Consider the following 20,875-nt stretch of genomic DNA (forward strand, 5'->3'; position numbering starts at 1 on the left):
GGTTCGCTGCTGCTGATGGTGGTGTTTGGCTGCTGCTGCTGCTGCTGATGGTGATGTTTGGCTGCTGCTGCTGCTGGTGGTGGTGGTGGTGGTGTTTGGCTGGTGCTGCTGCTGGTGGTGGTGTTTGGCTGGTGCTGCTGCTGGTGATGGTGTTTGGCTGCTGCTGGTTGTGGTGTTTGGCTGCTGCTGCTGGTGGTGGTGTTTGGCTGGTGGTGGTGGTGGTGTTTTGCTGTTGGTGGTGGTGTTTGCTGCTGCTGCTGCTGTTGGTGGTGTCTGGCTGCTGCTGCTGCTGTTGGTGGTGTCTGGCTGTTGCTGCTGCTGCTGGTGGTGGTTCGCTGCTGCTGATGGTGGTGTTTGGCTGCTGCTGCTGCTGATGGTGATGTTTGGCTGCTGCTGCTGCTGGTGGTGGTGGTGGTGGTGTTTGGCTGGTGCTGCTGCTGCTGCTGCTGTTGGTGGTGTCTGGCTGCTGCTGCTGCTGTTGGTGGTGTCTGGCTGTTGCTGCTGCTGCTGGTGGTGGTGTTTGGCTGCTGCTGGTGGTACTGGTCAAATGCATCTTTGTCAGTTTGTGTCTGTGATCTCTGAGTGGCATTGCAGTGACCACATAAACAGCCTAACATGGTTGAAACTTGTATTTCAAATAAACAGGTACAAAGTCAAATGAGAGTTCACCATCACATACTATGTCCAACTCTGATTTCGACGTCAAGTTATTTCCGCTGTCCAGTCTCCCAGTCCTGCCGGCACAACTCACACGTGTTCACCTCGTCCTTCGGGGCTGTCGATCCTTCGATTCCCGTCGCAGTGTACTCTCGTGCGATGGCCCGTCCAGGTTGATTTAACGAGCTCAAAGGAATTATTTCCCGTTGCACAATCTTAATGAGTTTTAAACAACCTGATTATGATTGGCTCCACGCGTTAACATCCGCTGTGGACATTAACACCTCATTCAGTCAGAGTTAAATCGAGCATCGGGACGATCGAACACACAGCTCGTCACATCTCACCCGTCTCGCCACACCTCCCTCTCTCGGTTTTATATAGTATCACAGAACAATCCCGTGTCTTCCAGCAAATGTGATTCTTGCCTCCACTGGAAGTTTTGTCTGAGAACATTCCAGCATCTACACGGACCTCACCAGGCAGTTTACAGTACAATACTGCCATCTACAGTCAAAATTAGATCATTACATGTACTTTATATTACAATTTACTGATCCGTGCTGAACTAAACTTACATGTAACCATCAATTTTAATCGTTCATTTACAGGCATTTACTAATGCTTACATTTATCCCAACATTTAGCTTTTAACTGACAGCTGTTGTTTCTTTGTTTGTTTGGCTGGTGTTGTTTGTGTGGTTGGCATTGTTTCTTTGTTTGACTGTCATTGTTACCCTTGCTGGAGGAGAGGGTATTGCATTTGCGTCTGTCTCTGTCTTTGTTTGTTTGTCCACACAGAAATTTAGTGTTATTTTCTCTGCAACCGCTTGTCGGATCGAGCCAAAATTTCACCATTGGAGCACCGACTCATGTAGAACATTTTATTGATAATTATGACGTCATAGGTGACATGATGTGGCAGCCATGTTGAAAAAACTTTGGACCTCTATCCAGGGTATAAAATAAGAAAAATTGATCACTGCACAATTTGCGCATCTTATGTTTTGGCCGTGGCTGGCTCCCAACAATTATATAATTATTCTAACCAACCATGCATGCATGCTACCATGTGTCTATTACTGATCGAAAGTATATTATGATTACCACAGAAAACCATGATTGATTAATGATTACTTTAATCACTTAAGTCTTTGATGCATACATCTTCCAATTGTACAAGACAGTGAGGGATTACACTTGATTATCATTTGAAAAAATATTAAAAAAGGAACAAATATTTCAGTTAAAAGGTATGCACTTTAACAAATAGAATACACGTAGATTACAAGCATTTCAGCTAGAAATAGTAAATAATTGGTTCATACTTCGAAATATTAATCAGAAGTGCCATCCAATTGCATCCATAGATAAATTATCTGGTTTTTCTTACAATACAACGGCTGGTCCATTATGGTTAATATATATTTCAAATCCAGAATATTAGGGTTAGTTACTCGAGTGACAGGGACTGACTGGCGCTTTGAAATATCGATAAAAAACACCCTAAAATGACAGAAATAAATACTCTTTAGGTGCAAAACAATTGTCTCTAAATTCCTGATTTGTGTTGCCCAGTTAAGAAGAAATTTTTAAGGAAATATTGCTGCTGAATTCTCCAATCTTCCGACTTTTGAGCGCAGCGTCTCCTTACTCCATGGTTGTAGATAGTGTCATTTCATTACTGCGCAAAATGAGGATGATCACTGCACATTTTGGGAACACTGCACGCTTATTTTATACACTGCCTCTATCTCAGAAACCCTACCAAGGAAAACATTGAAACTTGGCTCATGGGAAATGTGATTTTTTTTTTCTTTTCTTCTTTTTCTTTCTGACGTCATGAGTGCCTTCGTTATGACATCATAATTGCATATGTAGAGCGCTACATCTGATCAGTATGAAAAGTTTTGAAGGTCTTCTGGGGATAAAATGGTCCACAGGAATTTTTTTTTTTTTACATCAGTCATGTGATTTGGCAGCCATTTTTATTTTTATTTTTATTTTTTTTTAAACCTTCAAAAATCATCTTCTCTGAAGGGGCTGAACAGATTGAGGTGAAACGTTACACGTATGACCGCCTGTCCATGAGGAATAAAAGGTTCACACATATGACGTCATATGTCACATGGTTTGGCACCCACATTGGATTTACCCGAAAACCCATAAAAATATTCTTTTCCAGACGGCTGGATAGATCGAGGGGAAACTTCAAACAAATGTTCCCCAAGCCTTGTGGATACCAGAGTATTCATGAATAATTGATGTCACATGGTCTGCCAGCCATATTGAATGAAGCGAAAATCTTAAAACAATTCTTTCTTTCGAATCACTTCATCAATCAACATGAAACTTCACAATTATGATCTAGTAGTGATGAGGAATGTGTTTTAAATTTCAACCTCATCAGATTCATGGTGTGGCAGCCAGGATTATTTAATTTTTTTAAATGTTTTTTTCTTTTTCTTTTTTTTTACTGAGGCTCACTTGGCTGTTCCTAGATGTGTTTGAGGGTAGAGGAGTAGCAGCTGAAACGTGAATCCTATCCAGGTTCCTCCTGATGACTCCATCTTTGCTTTTTGCTTGTTCAGGTTCCTTCTGATTATTCCAATGCAGGACTGTACCTATTTGGTCTTCCATTTGATTTGAATTTAATTTATTTTCATTCCATTCTCAATTCAATTGAATAACAATAAACGTCATGTAACACACCAGTACACAAAATACACCACACAAAACAAGTCCTGCCTGGCGAGGGTCTGCAATCTCTGATTGCTCTTTTTCTTTTTTGGTTTGCTGGCACCATGCTTTTTTAAAAAAACTGAGGATATTGTCATCAGGTATGTTTGTCTGTCCATCACTCCATCTCCTAAATGGTTAGGCAGAAATTCACCAAACTTGGTAGTTGTGATCACCACATGGCAAGAAGGTACAAGTGCAGTATCATTTTGGCTCCAATCCTGGGGCAGGGTCGAAAAGTCACACACCAAAAAATTCAATCAAGATCCGAATCCGGATCTGGATGCGAGAATTTTTATTTCATTTTCTAAGTGATTCTTCACCATTGAGAGATGGGGCCAAACAATATCCAGTATGGCATATTGTTACGAATCTGGAAACCATTCACATTCACACATAGTTGGCCCAAAGTTTAGTTATTTCGTTAAGTATATGTGGATAGTTAGAATTCCTCCCTTATGTCTAAGGGGAATTTCATGTGTGCGCTGCGAGTTTCTTTCTAGTTAGTTTTCTTCAACGAAACCCTCACACCACTCCTCCTCCCACTCTGCGGGTGAACAAGCGCTTCACCCACCCTGGTTTCACTTCACACCACGGCGGCGCCATAACCCACATGTTTAAGGCTACGGACGTGGGCGGAGCCCCCCCCCTCACCTCAAAGCCGACTCTGCCCCAGCAAGATGGAATGTTCCTCCTGTCCAGTCAGGGGTGAGATCGCCTCAGCTCTGACTCCGCCCCATCATAGAAGAATGTCTCCCCTCTCGACACTGGGGAAGACGACAAAAGATCCTCTCTTGGGGAAGGAGCACCAAGACGCCGACACGCTCCCCTCCTCCAATCGCGGATAGCCACCACGACACCCGACGACGCCCCATCCAATCCGGAGGCGAGTTACAGGAGAGCGGATCCCTCCACCCCGCACGGGGGAGGGATAAGAAGGATCACGAGCTATATCCGTTGTTTCTTGGTTCCCGTCTTCGTCTCCTGGTCGTCGGTCATCATTCGTGGCTGGCCGGGTTGTTCATAGGATTCTAAGCTGAGGTTCATGCGTTTGAGTCCCACCGTGGTGGTTTGTGTTGAAGCGCTCGAGTTGGGGATCCTCGTTCCCGTCCACGGACTCTGAGCTCCACAAGTGCGGGTCAGGAAAAACCGCACGAGGTGGCCAGGTACCCGACCAGACTCTGACCCCCAGCTTGCCTATCCTCCGCGGCTGGAGGGTCCAATAAACGCTAGCCGGCTCCATTTCTTTTTTGGGTGTGTGTGTCCGTCTGTGGCCAGTCTTGTAAGTAGAACTGTAAAGTGATTGCCATTTTACATCTGCCTACATCTATATTCGTGATTAAGTCTGCTCTGTGTTTCCCTCCCTATTACCTTGTAAATAAATAACTGTTAAATGTTCCAGTTCGTTGCCTGTGTTTTCTTTCAATGACCCAGTATGGTTCGGGCTTGAGAATTAGGGAGGCCGATTGTGCCGTAAATTGTTATTTGGACTGGCGCGGCTTTGATAATTCCCGCTCGGTTACGCCGGATCCGAGTCGGTAACAGCGACTCGGTTCGGACAAAGCCGGCCGAGGGTGTGGCTTCCCCTATAGCAAGACCACGTGGCTCATTAAGGAAATTGGAATCAGACAAAAAGACCCTAACCGCGCTGTCGAAATATTGGCGTCCACGGTCCATTAAGCGACCCGTCGACTTCGGAGTTATCCGGAGTGATGACCTTCATTTCCGGGTGTTCGGAGGGGAGACGGCCCTACTGCTCCATCTAGCTGTCGTTCCTCACCCCCGAACCCGGCACCACAACAATATTTCAAAAAGTTGTGACAAAACTCGGTGGATGAGTTGGTGAGGTGACAATAACAACCCAATTTGATTTTGGTTCAGAGGCTGGATCTAGATCCGGATATCAGTGGGATACAAAATGTAAACCACAGCCTGGCGGAGGTATCTGTTCGACTGAGGGCCGTTCTCGTGACTTCTGCATTCCATTTTGACAGACGATAAGATAAGCACCCAGAAACAATTGAAAACATTTTTATAATGTGTGTTGTTGGCTAAAGAATAATGGGTTTGAATTGTCTCAAATAACTTTTTTATTTTTACCTCTGCCATCGAAGGTGAAGCAGGTTGTTTTCACCCCTCTCTGTCTGTTTGTCTGCCTGAGAGCAGGATAAAGGTTGTGGACGGATCCAGATGAAATTTGGTGGGCAGGTTGGGTGTGTGACGAGTACGAATTGATTAGATTTTGGTGTAGATCCGGATCTGGATCCGACTGAGAATTTTTAAAGTGATTTTTCACCATTGAGCGATCGGGCCAAAAACTATATGTAGCATGATATCTCAATGTTTTGGGCCCGATTATGTTCTCGTGGATCAGGCATTACATGGTGGAGATATGCGCTCTACCGAGTGCCCTTCGAGTTGATTCTGTAGGAAGTTGAATGCTTCAATTGAGCTGTGTACCCTGATCAAATTAATATATCGCAAATAAAACTGCAATGAACATTTTATACATTGATGTAGTTTGAATTTTTTTTAATGTTTTAAAAATTATTACTATTGTTTGTTGCAATGCTAGCATTTTAGAATCGGGGCTGTTTTATTTTAATACTTGCTGACTTAATTGGTGTGTCTTCTTAATCAGATTTGTGGAGTCTGTCGAGAAGAGGTCGGCGAGGAACTCAAAAAATGAAGGCCTGGAATCTGCAAAAGAAGCTTGATGAAGACAAAACCAAGGATGTGTTTGTAGGTTTCGAAAATGCAACCAAGTGCAATTCATTTGTTTCTGGCATTGGAAAGGACCGGTCCACAGCCCACAAACGTCAAAATTCTGCGACAAAAAACTCCTCGTGGAGCTGCCTTGAAGAAAGGATGGCAGCTGAGCCAGGGGAGGGCTTTGCACATACGGATACCCGAGTGGATTGTAATGATGAGGACCTGTGGGACCGTATGCGTGCAAAGGCTGAACCCTTGGTTTGCGAGTCAAAAAGTCTGGATTCAGAAGTAATATCTCTCCTCGGAGAGACCGGAATCAAGCCTGCAGAGTGTGTGATGCAATGGAATTCGACAACAGAGAAAGCGAGTGGTCTGTCAAAGCTGGGCATATGGGGCATTGCACGAAAAGAAGATGGTGACGTCACAGAGGGAAGGTTTGAAAATTATTATGTTCCAAGATCTAAGAAAGATAATTTTGACCTTTCTGACAACTTGTTGAACAGAAAAAGGCTGATGGTGCAGCCCACAGAAACGGAGGGGGAAGATGGAAGAATTTCTTTCCGGTCTTCGAACTGCAGAACATATGAGAGAGTTCGGCGCTTGGATGCCAGCTTTGAGGGAGGGGATTCTACTCGTACACCTCTGTGTTCCACCGTAAACAGTAAGGTAATTCTTTGCTTTTGGTAGTTTTGCAGACACATGGTTTTGTAAGTTGTTTTTTGCATTGGCAGTAACACAGAAGACCTGAGGGTGTATTTTGAGTCTCAACTTTCTGTACATCATCATTTAGATTTGAGGGAAAATATTTACTCACAGACAATGTGTATTTCCCGCAATACTTTTATGCTTCCCTTTCCGAAGGCTGGAGGAATTGTGTTTTTTGGTTGTAGGTCCATGCGTGCCTCTGCTGTGGGTTTGTTGTTGGCACGCTAACTTGAGAACCACTGAAGAGATTTCAGCCGAACTTGGCACAAGTATGGACTCGTACAAAGATGAACTGATGCAATTTTTCGGTTCAGCAGGTCAAAGCTTAGGTGCCCTTTGAGCCATTCGCAGACTATAATTCTGGTCAGAAACATCTGATGATGTCTCTCTTCCACTTATCTCTTTTCTCTCTCATGCTCTTTCGTGTGACCGCCTGGCCGAGTTATAACCTCCTTCACATTGGTGCTGTGAAGAAGTTTCCTTGTTTCAGGATGAGGTGAAGGTGTTGCCTGTTTCTCCCTCTCCTCTCCTCTCCTCCTCTCAACCTTGTTTAGGGTGAATTTCAATAAAAAATAATAAATTTTCATTTTTGATCACACTTTATCATGGGTTGAAGTCGAACACAACAGAACAATAATTATGGTTAACCATTTTGAAATTGACACTCGTCTAAATGCTAAAAATTATGTTTTAAAGAATATTTGAATGACACGTGTCACGTTTTGTAACAGCAGGTTCAAAGTGCCTCGTGAGCAGAAGCGAGTCACTGGAAACGCATACCACATGCGAAAAAGGCCTCAATTAACATTCATACATCATTTTGAAAGTCGTGTACTGGTGAAGAAATGTGGTCTCATCAATAAGATACGGCAAACAAATTGGCCGACATGCAATGGAAGTACTTTGGATCTCTGCCACCCAATACATTTTGCATCCAACCTGTACGTGGCAAAATAATAGGCTTTATTTATTTTTTCTGAATTTCCTGCCATACCAAGCCAATTCTTGCTGATTGACTCCATGCTATACAAAATATGCCAAATCCAAAAAGTATGTTGTTCTTCCGGCAAAAATTGTCAGGTCATCAAGAACAAACACCGTGGGGTGTGCTGACCATTTGCTCCTCTTTTACTAAAATGCACCCATGCACAAAGTCAGTGTTTCACAGACTGTCATTTGTGACCATGGTTCTGAGCTTATGAACAACACCCTTCCCCTTCCCTTCACCCTCCCCTTCACCCTCCCCTCGCACCCATTTCCTTGGACTCTTAGCTGAAATGTTTTTGAAGTACCACCTGCGTGGCCTCCGATTTGCTGAAATTGAGCAGTTGATTGAAGCACCCGATTATGTTGCTGAAGGAGTAATCTGAAAAATTATCCTGTAATGGCATCGAGTTTTAAAAGACAATTGGAGAAAGTTTATTGAAGTCAAGGGACACTGTATTGCAAAATATGAAAGTCATCTTGGGCTGTTGCATCTAACTCATTTCTAAAGAAAATTTGAATGCCCGCATATCACAATTTTTTTGATGGAATGGAAATGTAACCCGGTCGTTGCACTTGCATTGTCATTGAAGCTGTCAACGCTTCGTAAGATTGAAAATTATTGAATATGAGAAAGTTAATATCAACAAATTTCGATGCTCCGGGTTCTTCATAAATGTACTCCACTCTTTACAGAGCGCCAATGCTACCAAAGCAGTTTCTGGGCAAGAGTTACTCTGGGTGGTTTTCCATTGCCTTTCCAAAACTCATTCAGAGCTTGGAATTTGTCCATGGATTTGGAAATTAGTCTTTATGAAGGACCCAATGGGATCTTGATGTCCACCAACTAATGCAAGCATACGTGACACTCAGTTTAATTTCCATCCAAGGGATAGCACACACATTGATACCTCTCCCTACCTGCAAAACACCAGGTTGACAGTTTATAACAGTCAAGATTCGAACAGGTTTTTGGTTCCTCTTTAATGTGTCATAATTTAACTGTAATAAGTTTGTGATTTACACAGTCGTTAATCAGCATATAATTTTGAAGATCTCTCAAATCCTTTTAAAGCTCAACCTGCTGCAAAATAACCTCCAATTTATTGACATTTAAAAAGCAGTACATTTGGAGCCATCATTTCAACAACATGAGTTTGGTTTTCACAACATTGTTGTTTTCCATTAAAGGTGTCCAGATGATGTGCATGAAACGTGAAGAATTTTGAGATGGTCTGATGTGGACCATAGCATTAGTATTGTTGTGAAAATGGCCCTGAGTGTGTTACTAAATATAGGATTAGCCCAGATCCCCTATTAAATGCATGTTTAGCCAGGTTGTTCGGTAAGCTGTTCATTGTTCGTACATTGGTGGTGGATCGAGAGGTTCTTCTTCTTCCTTCCTCTCTCCGGACAATAGTCCCCGCCCAGCGCTGAGAGGGGGAGTGGCCTAGAGAAGGAAGTGAAACTGAAGGGAGGAGTGAGTCGGTTTTGAGGCGGGCGAGCTTCGGGAAGGCGGTGGTGAAACTGAGCGCCGAAGTAGTGCGATGGGTTTTTCGTGAGCAGCGAGCTGAAGGAAAGGCAGGGAAAGGACTGCATGAGGTCTGTCTGCCCTCGGCTGGAGGAGAAACGACTAGTGGGAGTCGTGATCTGCTGTGTAGGGGACGGCTGTGTCTGTCTGCGATGTGCTTCGTAAAAGAGGCAGGAGAAACGACTGGTGGGAGTCGTGATGTGCTGTGTAGGGGACGGTTGTGTCTGTCTGCAATCTGCTTCGTAAAAGAGGCAGGAGAAACGACTAGTGGGAGTCGGCGATCGACTTTTAATAAGGAGGGCATCGACAGGTTCATCTGGAGTCTAGTGACGGAGCCTCTGACTGTCCATACTCACCTCACGGCTTGACGACGTCTTGGAATCCCATGGACCCAGCCTGCGGAGCCCAACACCTCAATTTGGCCTTGTTGGGTGAACAGGCCAGGCCTGGACTTGTATACTGGACCTTGTGAGAAACCAGCTGAAACCCACCATCGATCTGACGCTCTCGTGTCATCGACCTTACGCGGGGTCAGAACGCGCGGAAGCTGCGTGCGCAAGTGCTGCCGGGAGAAGGACGAGTGCCATTTTGCCACGCGGCGTGTTTGAGCTTGGGCGCTGGAATCTGTGGACATCGGCTTGTCACGAGCCACATTCCTGCTTTTGACACTTTCCTCTCGTCCATGAAACATCACCAAGTACTCTGTCTTGTCTGCATGCTGTCCATGTCCAGTCTGCATGTCGTTTAAGGTTTATCTCGTTAGGATCCCCTTCGAAACCCGTAATCCGTAGCTCCCTAGTTAAGAACGGGTTATAGATTAATTATAACATTGTCGTGAATGCTTTGCTTGTGTTGTCTTTCCCCGATGTGTCCCCAATAAATCTGGCTGATTCGTATGAAGTTGCCGCTTTGAATTAATTCGTGCCGCGCCGAGGAATGATCCGCTTGATTTGGATATAAAAACCAAAATGGTTACAGACTGGCAGAATTCGCTCGGTATCTGACAAAACCAGTCTATAACCGGGGGCTATTCCCCCAGCTGGCAAGGCGCAGGTGTATTTTGGTATCGTGATCTGAGGCGCGTAACCCGAGAATTGTGCCGTACCAGCCAGTGTTATAACCCCGGAGACGGCGGTGGTTGTGTGACGCCGAATATGTAACATTTGGCTTTCGAGAGTGGGGTGCGAAAACCCAAACTGGTTACGGACAGTGATTGACGCACTCCTCAGAATCCTGCCACAGCTGAATCCTTTGCAGTATATTTCACAAGGAAGTTCGCTGAACTGGTTATCTTAGGTTTCTCATTTTAGATCTCTTGTTACTTCCACCACTGAAGGTGGACTGAGGTTATGTTTTCACCTCTGTCTGTCTGTGAATAGGATATCTCAAGGAGTTATAGAAGGAAAAGTTGTGTGTGTTTGGTGGACAGGTTGTGTGTGTGTGACGAGGAAGAATTCATTCAATTTTGGTGAATATCTGGATACGATAATTTTTCAGTGATTCTTCACCATTTCGAGATGGGGCTGAAAACGATATCTCAAAAAGTTATAAACGGATTCGAATGAAACTTTGTGGGCAGGTTGGTTGTTTTAACAAGGGCGGATTGATTCGATTTTGGTACAGATCCAGATCCAGATATGAGAAGTTTTAAATTTTTATAAGTGATACTTCACCATTGAGAAATTGGACCAAAAATGATACATAGCATGATATCTCAAAAAGTTGTGGATAGATTATGATAGAACTTGCTAGATGAGTTGGTTAGGCAACAAGATCAAGCCAATTCAATTTTGGTTCAGATCAGCAAATGCGGCCTATCGGTAGGATACAAAACGTAAACCGTTCAGCCTGGTGGAGGTATGCACTCGACCGAGTGCCGTTCTCGATAAAGCTATTTTGCATTCACTACTAAATCGGCCTCTTTCTGCAAGCGATACTCGGTACCTAACAGTGAATTATTGAATGATTGTGTTTATTTTGAGGCAAGTTGTGTTGACCCTTGCAGTGATGTGTCACAGTTATAGCAGTCTCCCGATTTGTTATGTGAGACCCTATTTTAAATCGCTTAATATTTTTATTTCTGGATATTTTTATTTGGGAGGGTGGAACTCACAGCAGTTCAAATAAAGCAAGGACCAGTGCTCTTTGTATTGACATTGCACCTTTGCTGAAGTTTTACGATCAGATTATGCTGTGTGACCATGGTTTATTCGTCCACGAAAATACTTTGCCTCCCAACAGGAGCAGTTGCTGTTTCTAAAGACGAGCATGCAGGCTTGTCGTGACCCCACCACACTCCCAGCTACCTCTGTATCTCCAGTTGGTGTCACATTGCAAGATGTAAGAGACCTTCCTCAGGTTCCCTCAGGTCCAGGTGAGCAAATTCAGATGATATATAGTTTTGTTTTTTCTCATTTACCTTTCATCTTTTATCTTTCGCATTTTATTACCTCTTCCACTGAAGGTGGACGGGGGTTATGTTTTCAGCCCAGTCTGTGTCCATCTGTATTTAAGCAGGATATTTCAAAAACTTGTACTCATTCGGATTAAACTTGGTTGACGTGTGTGTGACGAGGACGAATCGATTCAATTTTGGTGAAAATCTGGAACTGGATACGAGATTTTTTTTTGTATTTAAAAAAATAATAATTCTCTACCATTGAAAGATGGGGCCGAAGGCGATGTAGAGCATAACTTTTCAAAATGTTGTGGACGAGTTACGACAAAACTAGTTGGATTGGTTGGTTTGGTGCAACAACAAGCCAATTAGATTTTGGTTCAAGTTTGGATCCAGATCCGGCCTATCGGTGGGATCCAAAACATAAACTGCTCAGTCTGGCGGAGGTATGCGCTCTCCCAAGTGCCATTCTAGTTATGGTACCGGGATGTGTGGATGCATTCATCAGACCGGATTCTGAAATCCATAACAACATATATATTTGAAGATATAATAAGATCAATCATTGGGACGAAAATTTTAAAAGTCTGACATTTCAAGCTCTCACTCGAGCCCATCATCGGGGACAGTATTAAGAAACATGGTGCCATTTATACATAACGTTGAGAGATTGATCGTCTTGATTGATAACACCTGGATTGACGTCACTTTATCAATTAACCAATTGCTTCCTTGATACATCCTGTGAAAGCGCTGTGGGAATACATAACGTATATACCAGCTTCATACATATATATATATATATATATATATATATATATATATATATATATATATATATATATATATATATATATATATGTATGTTGATTAACTCTTTACCCTCTGTCACCTTGCATTTCCATGAGCCTAGATCCTGTATAAAAGAAAATGTTGTGATCTCTTCCTGCAATGGTTAGTGGGCTTGCAGAAAAGTCAGCATTTGCCCTGCCTGTACTGAAGGTTCACTTTCTTATTTTTACCCTTGCCAGAGGAGAGGGTATTGCAATTCTGTCTGTCTCTGTTTGTCTGCACAGACCATGAGTGTTTCTTACTGCAACGGCTTGTCAGATTGAGGAAAAATTTTAACCATTGGAGCAACTACTCATGGAGAATGTTTTAATGATAATTATGACATAGGTCACGTGGTTGGCAGCTATGATGGAAAAAAGGGAAAACTTTGGACCTCTATATCTCCAAAACTGCACCAAGGAAAAAAATTGAAACCTGGCACACATGGCAAGTATTCCTCATGGGGAATAAGGGTGATTATTTTATTATTAATAATATTATTTATTTATCTATTGTTTTTTTATGGTGCCTTTGTTATGACATCACAATTGCATCCATAGAACGTTACATCTGATCAGTGTGAAAATTTTTGAGGGTCATTTTGGGATAAATTGGTCCACAGAAAAAAGAAATTGATGTCATCGTCACGTGGTTTGGCAGCCATATTGTTTCAAATAAATAAATAAATAAATAAATAAACCTTCCAAAATCTCCCGAAATGGCTGAACAGATCGAGGCGAAACTTTACATGTTTAACTTCCTAGGCAGGAGGAACAAAATGTTCACACATATGATGTCAAAGGTCACATGGTCTGGCAGCCATATTGGATTGAGCAAAAATCTTAAAAAAATTATTTCTCCTGAATCGCTTCATCCATCCATCTGAAGCATCACTATAATGATCTAGTGGTGATGGAGAATATATGTTTTAAATTTCAACCTCATCAGATGCATGGTTTGGCAGCCAGAATTGTTTACGTTTTTTTTTTAATCTGGGTTCTTTTTGTTTTTGAATAAGGCTCACTTGGCTGCATCTGGATGTTGTTTGAGGGTAGAGGAGTAGCATCTGAAACCCGAATCCCATCCAGGTTCGTCCTGATGACTTCATCTTTGCTTTTTATAGCACGGCGACATCTCGCTGTTCTATAATTGGCTATTCTGTCCTGTGTCTTCTGTCACGTCTTCTGTCACACTTATGGCCGTGTAGGTCCCTTTCATCTGAGGGCTATAAATAGAAATTTGTCCAACGTCACAACTCTTCCCATCATACATGCTAATTCACCGTGTCTACATTTAAATTTTATAACTGCAAAATTGTTTCATCATTCTTTACCTAGACTTTTACTGCCCCCAGCCACGCGATATCGAAGTATTCGCTTCTTGTTCTTGTTTGGGTTCCTTCTGATGACTCCAATGCAGGACTGTACTTCCAGTATGATTTGAATTTGAATTTGAATTTATTTTAGTCCCATTCTGAATTCAGTTGAATCATGATAAACGTCATGGGTCAGGGTCAGGTGGCCGATCAAAGTGAGAAGTTGTTGGGACCCGGTCATCACTGCCAGTTGTTATAATGTGGCAGTTCCAGTTATGTCTATTATTAATTACGTAACACACCAGTATACAAACACCACATAAACACCACATAAAACAAGTCCTCGTGAGGCTCTGAAATCTCTATTTGCTCTTTTTCTTGTTTTATTTTGATGACTTAAATGTTTCGAGACAGAAATTTGTGTGGGCATGAACATTTGATGTGGAATCCTTTATAACTAACTCCGTCCCATCCCACCATTTCCTGCACAGTCCCTTAGCACGGTGAAGTTTCTTCTCTTCCAGAATGTCAGGATTGTTTGTTCCATTCATGGAGCTGGTGTTGCCAATTAGCAGTCAGTCACATGAAAAGACCTGTCTGTGAGCCGGTTATCTGTTGTCACAGTGTTCTGTGATACCCACTCTCAGAATTTGTCGATTCTGCAAATCGTTATCAAGTGCATGCAGAAGAGGAAGCTTATAAAGGTGATATGTACAAGTATTCAGCATATGGTGGACATTGGATTTTCACATTGCATCTGCTGCACATGTTTCCCTGGACTTGCTCCACCTCCTTCTTGCACGTGGTCTTCCTGATGAAGACCAGTGCTCATCCAATATCAATCTGGTGCTTCCTGTTTGTGAAGCTTCCATGTGGAGTAACATATTTGCCATGCACCTATCATTTTTCATTGTCATTAAAGTGGGCCGCTCTATTAAATCTGATGTCCATGCAGACTCACTGGCCGAAGCTTCTCCCTTCCTTCTTGAATGGGCGAAGATCACCACATGTTTCTACACATCCCATGTATTTCATTTTAACACAAGAAAGGATTTTTGGGATATGTTGAGCTTGAGTACAAAGTGGACGGGTTCTGGATTTTGAAAATCTTTCGATTCATTCGGGGACCGACAGGTACCCCCCTTTTGAAATCATTCAGATGATTATTATTATTGTTCTGATTCCATGAAATTTGTAGCAGACCGACAGGCCACACTGTTGATCGGAGGAAATTGAAAGTTTGACCAATTACGACAAACCATTTGACTTGATGCACACTTTTCCAAAGGATGACGTCATTGGTCATGTGATCTGGTGGCGATATTGGATTTCATGAAATCGGTTAAACCGCATCTCCATTTTTCGATCGATCGAGTTGAAACTTGTTTTTCATATAGTCCACCTGAGGGCGAAGAGCGCTCTTTTCTCCAATTACTTATTTATTTATTTTACATTTCAAGCTAATTAGCATGCAGTGGCCAAAATTTATAAGTGCTGACTCAGCAGTTTTTAAATTAACACCATTATGATTACATGAATGTTGTATCGACCTCCAGGTCAAACTGTTAATCAAAGGAACTTGAAACTTTGACCACCTATAGTATACATACCACTTGAGTTGATGTATATCCTAAGAGTGATGTCATAGGTCACGTGACCTGGTGGCCATATTTCATTTCATGAAAACGTTTGAAACACATCTTCATTTTTTGATCGATTGAATTGAAACTTTGCATAATCAGATCCAGCTTGCAGTTGTGAAGATGTCATCGCACAGTCGTCCAATCAGAGTGGGACATCTTGGTCCCTGGCATATCTGCCTGCAGTTTTAATTACTATTATTATTATTATTATTATTATTATTATTATTATTATTATTTTGCATCAACTTCATATTCATGACAAAAGTCTACCATCCATAGCCATCACCGTGCTTTCTGCTACCACAATAAATTTTATTTTCGCTGTTTGAGTTCAAACAGTCAAATATGTATTTGAATATTGTTACGAAATTTGGCTCTCATCACGCTATTTATCTATCTATCTATCTATCTATCAATCTATCCATCTATTAATTGTACGTGGAAAAACTGCCAACTTTGCTTTGTTTGGCTACTCTAACATTAGCACCATTTAGTTGCCTCCTCCACCGACTGAAGGTGGACGGAGGTTGTGTTTTCACCCCTATGTCTGTCTTTGTTTCTTGGCAAAAATAATTTTGCCCAAGTATGTTTGTCTATAATGTCTGTCTCTCTGATTCACATGATTTTTGTCTTCACAGGGGCTAAAAATTATATACAAGCCTATAATGATATCTCAAAAAGTTGTGAACAAAACGAGTTGTGACAAAACTAGGTCGATGAGTTGGTTCGGTGACAGGTGATGAGAACAAGCCGATTTAATTTTAGTCCAGTTTCAGATCTGCCTATCATTGGGATAGTGTGACCCATCATGAAATGTGTACTATTCAGCCTGGCAGAGGGATGTCTTCTGAGTGCCATTCTACTTCATTCTGTTTCACCAAGTGTCGCTCTATGAGTGATTTCTTGTTTGTTACTTGTGAAATTGAAGATTGGCAAGAACACGACATGGCTAAAAGTATGCGGACACCCCTTCTAATTAGTGGATTCGGCTATTTCAGCCACACCTATTGCTGACAGGTGTATAAAATCAAGCACACAGCCATGCAATCTCCATAGACAAACATTGGCAGTAGAATGGGCCGCACTGAAGAGCTCAGTGACTTTCAACGTTGCACCGTCATAGGATGCTACCTTTCCAACAAGTGAGTTCGTCAAATTTCTTCCCAGCTAGAGCTGCCCCAGTCAGCGGTAAGTGCTGTTATTGTGACGTGGAAATGCGTAGGAGCAGCAACAGCTCAGCCGAGAAGTGGTAGGCCACACAAGCTCACAGAACGGGACCACCGAGTGCTGAAGCGCTTCGCGCAGAAATATCGTCTGTCGTCGGTTGCAACACTCACGACTGAGTTCCAAACTGACTGGAAGCAACGTGAGCACAAACACTCTTCATCAAGAGCTTAATGCAATGGGTTTCCATGGCGGAGCAGCCACACACAAGCCAAAGATCACCTTCCATCCATCCATCCATCCATCCATTGGGACCATACTCTGTGCAGAGTGTTGGTGCTGCCTAAGCAGTCTCCTTGGCTATTGGGCCAATCCTGGACAGGCCACCACTCCAACACAGGATACCAGCAAGCTGGTAATCATTTTGCCGACGTCAGAAGGGTGATGGGCAGAGCCAACATTGATTCAACAGCCAAGTAGGATTTGAACTCAGGATCCTTGGATCCCAACCTCACCACCCTCACCATTAAGCCAACACCAGGCATGAAGATCACCATGCGCAATGCCAAGTGTCGGCTGAAGTGGTATAAAGCTCACCGCCATTGGACTCTGGAGCAGTGGAAATGCATTCTCTGGAGTGATGAATCACGCTTCACCATCTTGCAGTCTGATGGAAGAATCTGGGTTTGGCGAATGCCAGGAGAACGCTACCTGCCTGAATGCATAGTGCCAACTGTAGAGTTTGGTAAAGGAGGAATAATGGTCTGGGGCTGATTGTCATGGTTCGGGCGAGGCCTCTTGGTTCCAGTGAAGGGAAATCGGAATGTTACAGCAAACAATGACATTCTCGACGATTCTATGCTTCCAACATTGTGGCAACAGTTTGAGTTGGGGCCTTTCCTGTTTCAGCATGACAATGCCTCCGTGCACAAAGCGAAGTCCATACAGAAATGGTTTGTCAAGATCGGTGTTGAAGAACTTGACTGGCCAACTGCAAGCCAGAACTAATCGCCCAACATCAGTGCCCCACCTCACTAATGTTCTTGTGGCTGAATGGAAGCAAATCCCCGCAGCAATGTTCCAACATCTAGTGGAAAACCATCCCAGAAGAGTGGAGGCTGTGATTGCAGCAAAGAGGGGAGCAACTCCATACTAATGCCCATGATTTTAGAATGAGATGTTGGATGAGTAGGTGTCCACATACTTTTGGCCATGTTGTGTTGTATATTGGTTCGTCTAATCTGTGATTCTGTCTGTTTGTTTGTCAATATGTCAATCGCCTACAGGTCACAATTTCAAACTGATCTCCACGAATCTTCACCAAATGGTAGTAACCAAGAAGCCTTTTGATTTTGAAGTCATCAGGTCAACATAGGCCACAGGTCAACATCTTTGTCTAATTTCTAAAACCATCAATTTTCATCCAATTGATTTGAAATTTGAGCAGAATTTGCATATCATGTCACTGAATTATACCACCAATTACTTTTTGAGGTCAAAATTGTTTCATGGATTTTACAAGTCTCGTGCTATGCATGACATCTTTCGTGTTTGTTTGTTTGTTTGTTTGTCTGTGAGCAAGCTCAAAAAGTTATTGATGGATTAGCACAAACATTGGTGTACAGCTTGGGTGTGTGACAAGGATGAAGTGATTAGATTTTTGTGGAAGATCCGAATAATCTCATTTTTTGAATTATTCTTCATTAATAGATGGGGCCAAAAATGATATGTAGCAGGATATCTCAAAAAGTTATCCTCAGATTTAGACTAAACTTGGTGGACAGGTTGTTGTCTGCCATTGACAAATTCATTCGATTTTTGGCAAATATCTGGACCCAGATACGAGAAAAAATATTTTAAGTTGAAAGATGGTGACAAAACGATACTGTTCAATAAACCCTCAAATATCGCATGATGTACGCTCGTGGAAAATGCCGTGATAGTTAAAACCATGATGGTGGAAATAAATGGCCAATGGATAAGGGGGGGGATCGGTTTCTGGGCTTCGAGAAAATACAGAGGAAGATCGGCCACAGCCAGATATAAACTCATCACAATTGTAACTCGAGGGCACTCGGTTTAGTGCACACTAAACTAAAATTTATTGGTCCACGCAATTTCTCATCCATTCGAACATATCTGGGCCAATAAATTTTAAAAATATCATGCTTTTATATCTTCTTTTGGTCCAATCTCTCAATGGTGAAGAGTCACTTGAAAAATTCTCGTATCCAAATTCATAGCAGTATCTTCACCAAAATCAGTCATTTCGTCCTTGTCACACACCCAATCTGCCGACCAAATTTCATCCAAATTCGTCCACAACCTTTTGAGATATCCTGCACACAGATGGATAGACAGTGGTAAAAACATAGCCTCCTTCCACCTTCAGTGGTGCAGGTAATAAACATGTAAAATATATGCATGTATTGAAAAAATATATACAGTATAAAATCTACAAAAACATGTTTTTCCTTTTTAAATTTATTCCAAAACAGCGAGGTGCGTGAGGGTAAGAATATTACCTATTTGTACTGTACTCTGCCATAAATAGAATACACAAGACCTCCGCACGATGATGCTGCTGCTAGAGTGGGGAGGGTGAAGGTTTGAAAGATTTTCTTTTTTTTACTGTTTGGTCCTCGATCCAAACATTAAGTGCTTTTTCCATCCTTTCATTACGAGTATCACCGGGATGTAATGAGACTTGCACTTTGCTGGCAGGAACACTTGCACAGATATTTGACTCGCGTTTACCCCACAGTCGATTAATTCATCACGTAATGGCGGCTCACATATGCCGCACTTTCACGTCTTGTCAACGTATCTAACAACTCAATTTTTTTTCGCACGTCGTCGCAACTTTTCTCTACCTATTGGCGCAATTAATTTTGTTTCTCGTTTTACATTTGGGCGCCACTATTAACTGTTATGTACCTACTAGATCTTGTAGATCTAGTATTACAGGATCTCCCTCTGTCATTTCCTGTTCAATGACTTCATTATTATCCCCCACCAACCAACTAAATTGGCAGGGGATATAGAAATGGGTTCTGTCCGTCAGTCCGTCACATTTCGTTTCCGGCGCTTAACTACAAATCCCTCGATATATTTACGAAATTTGGGACACATATCAAGCAAGTGGTGAACTGGTGCCTTTTGATATTTTCTAATTGATAGGTCACATGGTTTGGCAGCCATGTTGGATTCAAGAAAATATTAAATAATGTTTTCTCTGGAATCGCATAACCGAACGAAGCGAAAATTTGCAACTATCTTCCATCATGTCTGCATACATAGTAAAAATTATGACGTCACAAGTCACATGGTTTGGTGGCCATCTTGGATCGAAAAACAAACCTCATCCGATGAACACGAAACTTCACACACATATTCCACTGGAGGATTGGAGGCAGAATATAAATTTATGATGTCATAGGTCACATGGTTCGTCAGCCATCTCGGATTGAAAATTAATAAATTTTAAAAATCTTCTTCTCCAGAACGGCTGGACAGATTGAGGCAAAATTTCACATACACTTTCCCCAAGTCATCCTTTCAGAAGTTTGTTAATTTCTAATTGATAGGTCACATGTTTTGGCGGCCATATTGAATTTATCCTAAAACCTTCAAACATCTTCTCCAGAACGGCTGGTCAGATCAAGGGGAAACTTCACATCCATATTGCACATGCTCAGGCAATTCAAGTTTGTTTATCCTCATTTACTCTGGCGGGGATATCGAAGACTTTGTCTTCAACGGATGCTAGTTTATCTTGGCTTCATTCCGTATGCTGGTCTGATTACTGCAATTAACGGTGCACAAGCAACAAAAAAGGCTCGTTATGAGAGGTTTTCGTACACACGGACGCAAGCAATGACTCATCTCAGCTCAAAAACCACGATTGACCGAAATGAAATACCACGATAATTAAATCAGAACACAATAGGATTCCGGCGAGCTCGAAACCTGCAACATTTGGGGTTGACTGTATACCAATGTATTTCAAAAAGTTGAAAATGGATTATGACAAAAATTGGTGGATGAGTTGGGTAGATGACAAGAACAAGCCAATTAGATTTTGGGTCGGTTCTGGATGCAGATCAAGCCCATCAGTGGGATACAAAACACAAACTGTTTAGCCTGGTGGAGGTATGTGCACGACCAGGTACCGTTCTAGTTTTATTTATGCTTGT

At 42.3% G+C, this 20,875-nt stretch overlaps 1 protein-coding gene across 1 annotated transcript in view; it reads left to right on the forward strand.

Annotated features, from left to right (window-relative positions):
• Window positions 1-20,875, forward strand: part of WAPL (WAPL cohesin release factor) — a 244,627-nt gene that overhangs the window by 17,222 nt on the left and 206,530 nt on the right. Inside the window, exons 4-5 of the mRNA XM_085883568.1 lie at window positions 6,038-6,774; window positions 11,570-11,702. Of these exons, the coding sequence (XP_085739694.1) occupies window positions 6,038-6,774; window positions 11,570-11,702 (870 nt within the window). The remainder of the gene's footprint in view (window positions 1-6,037; window positions 6,775-11,569; window positions 11,703-20,875) is intronic.

This window comes from Eptatretus burgeri, chromosome 5, assembly GCF_056783735.1.
Source record: "Eptatretus burgeri isolate ZD-2024b chromosome 5, Ebu_testis_v1, whole genome shotgun sequence".
Taxonomy (NCBI): domain Eukaryota; kingdom Metazoa; phylum Chordata; class Myxini; order Myxiniformes; family Myxinidae; genus Eptatretus; species Eptatretus burgeri.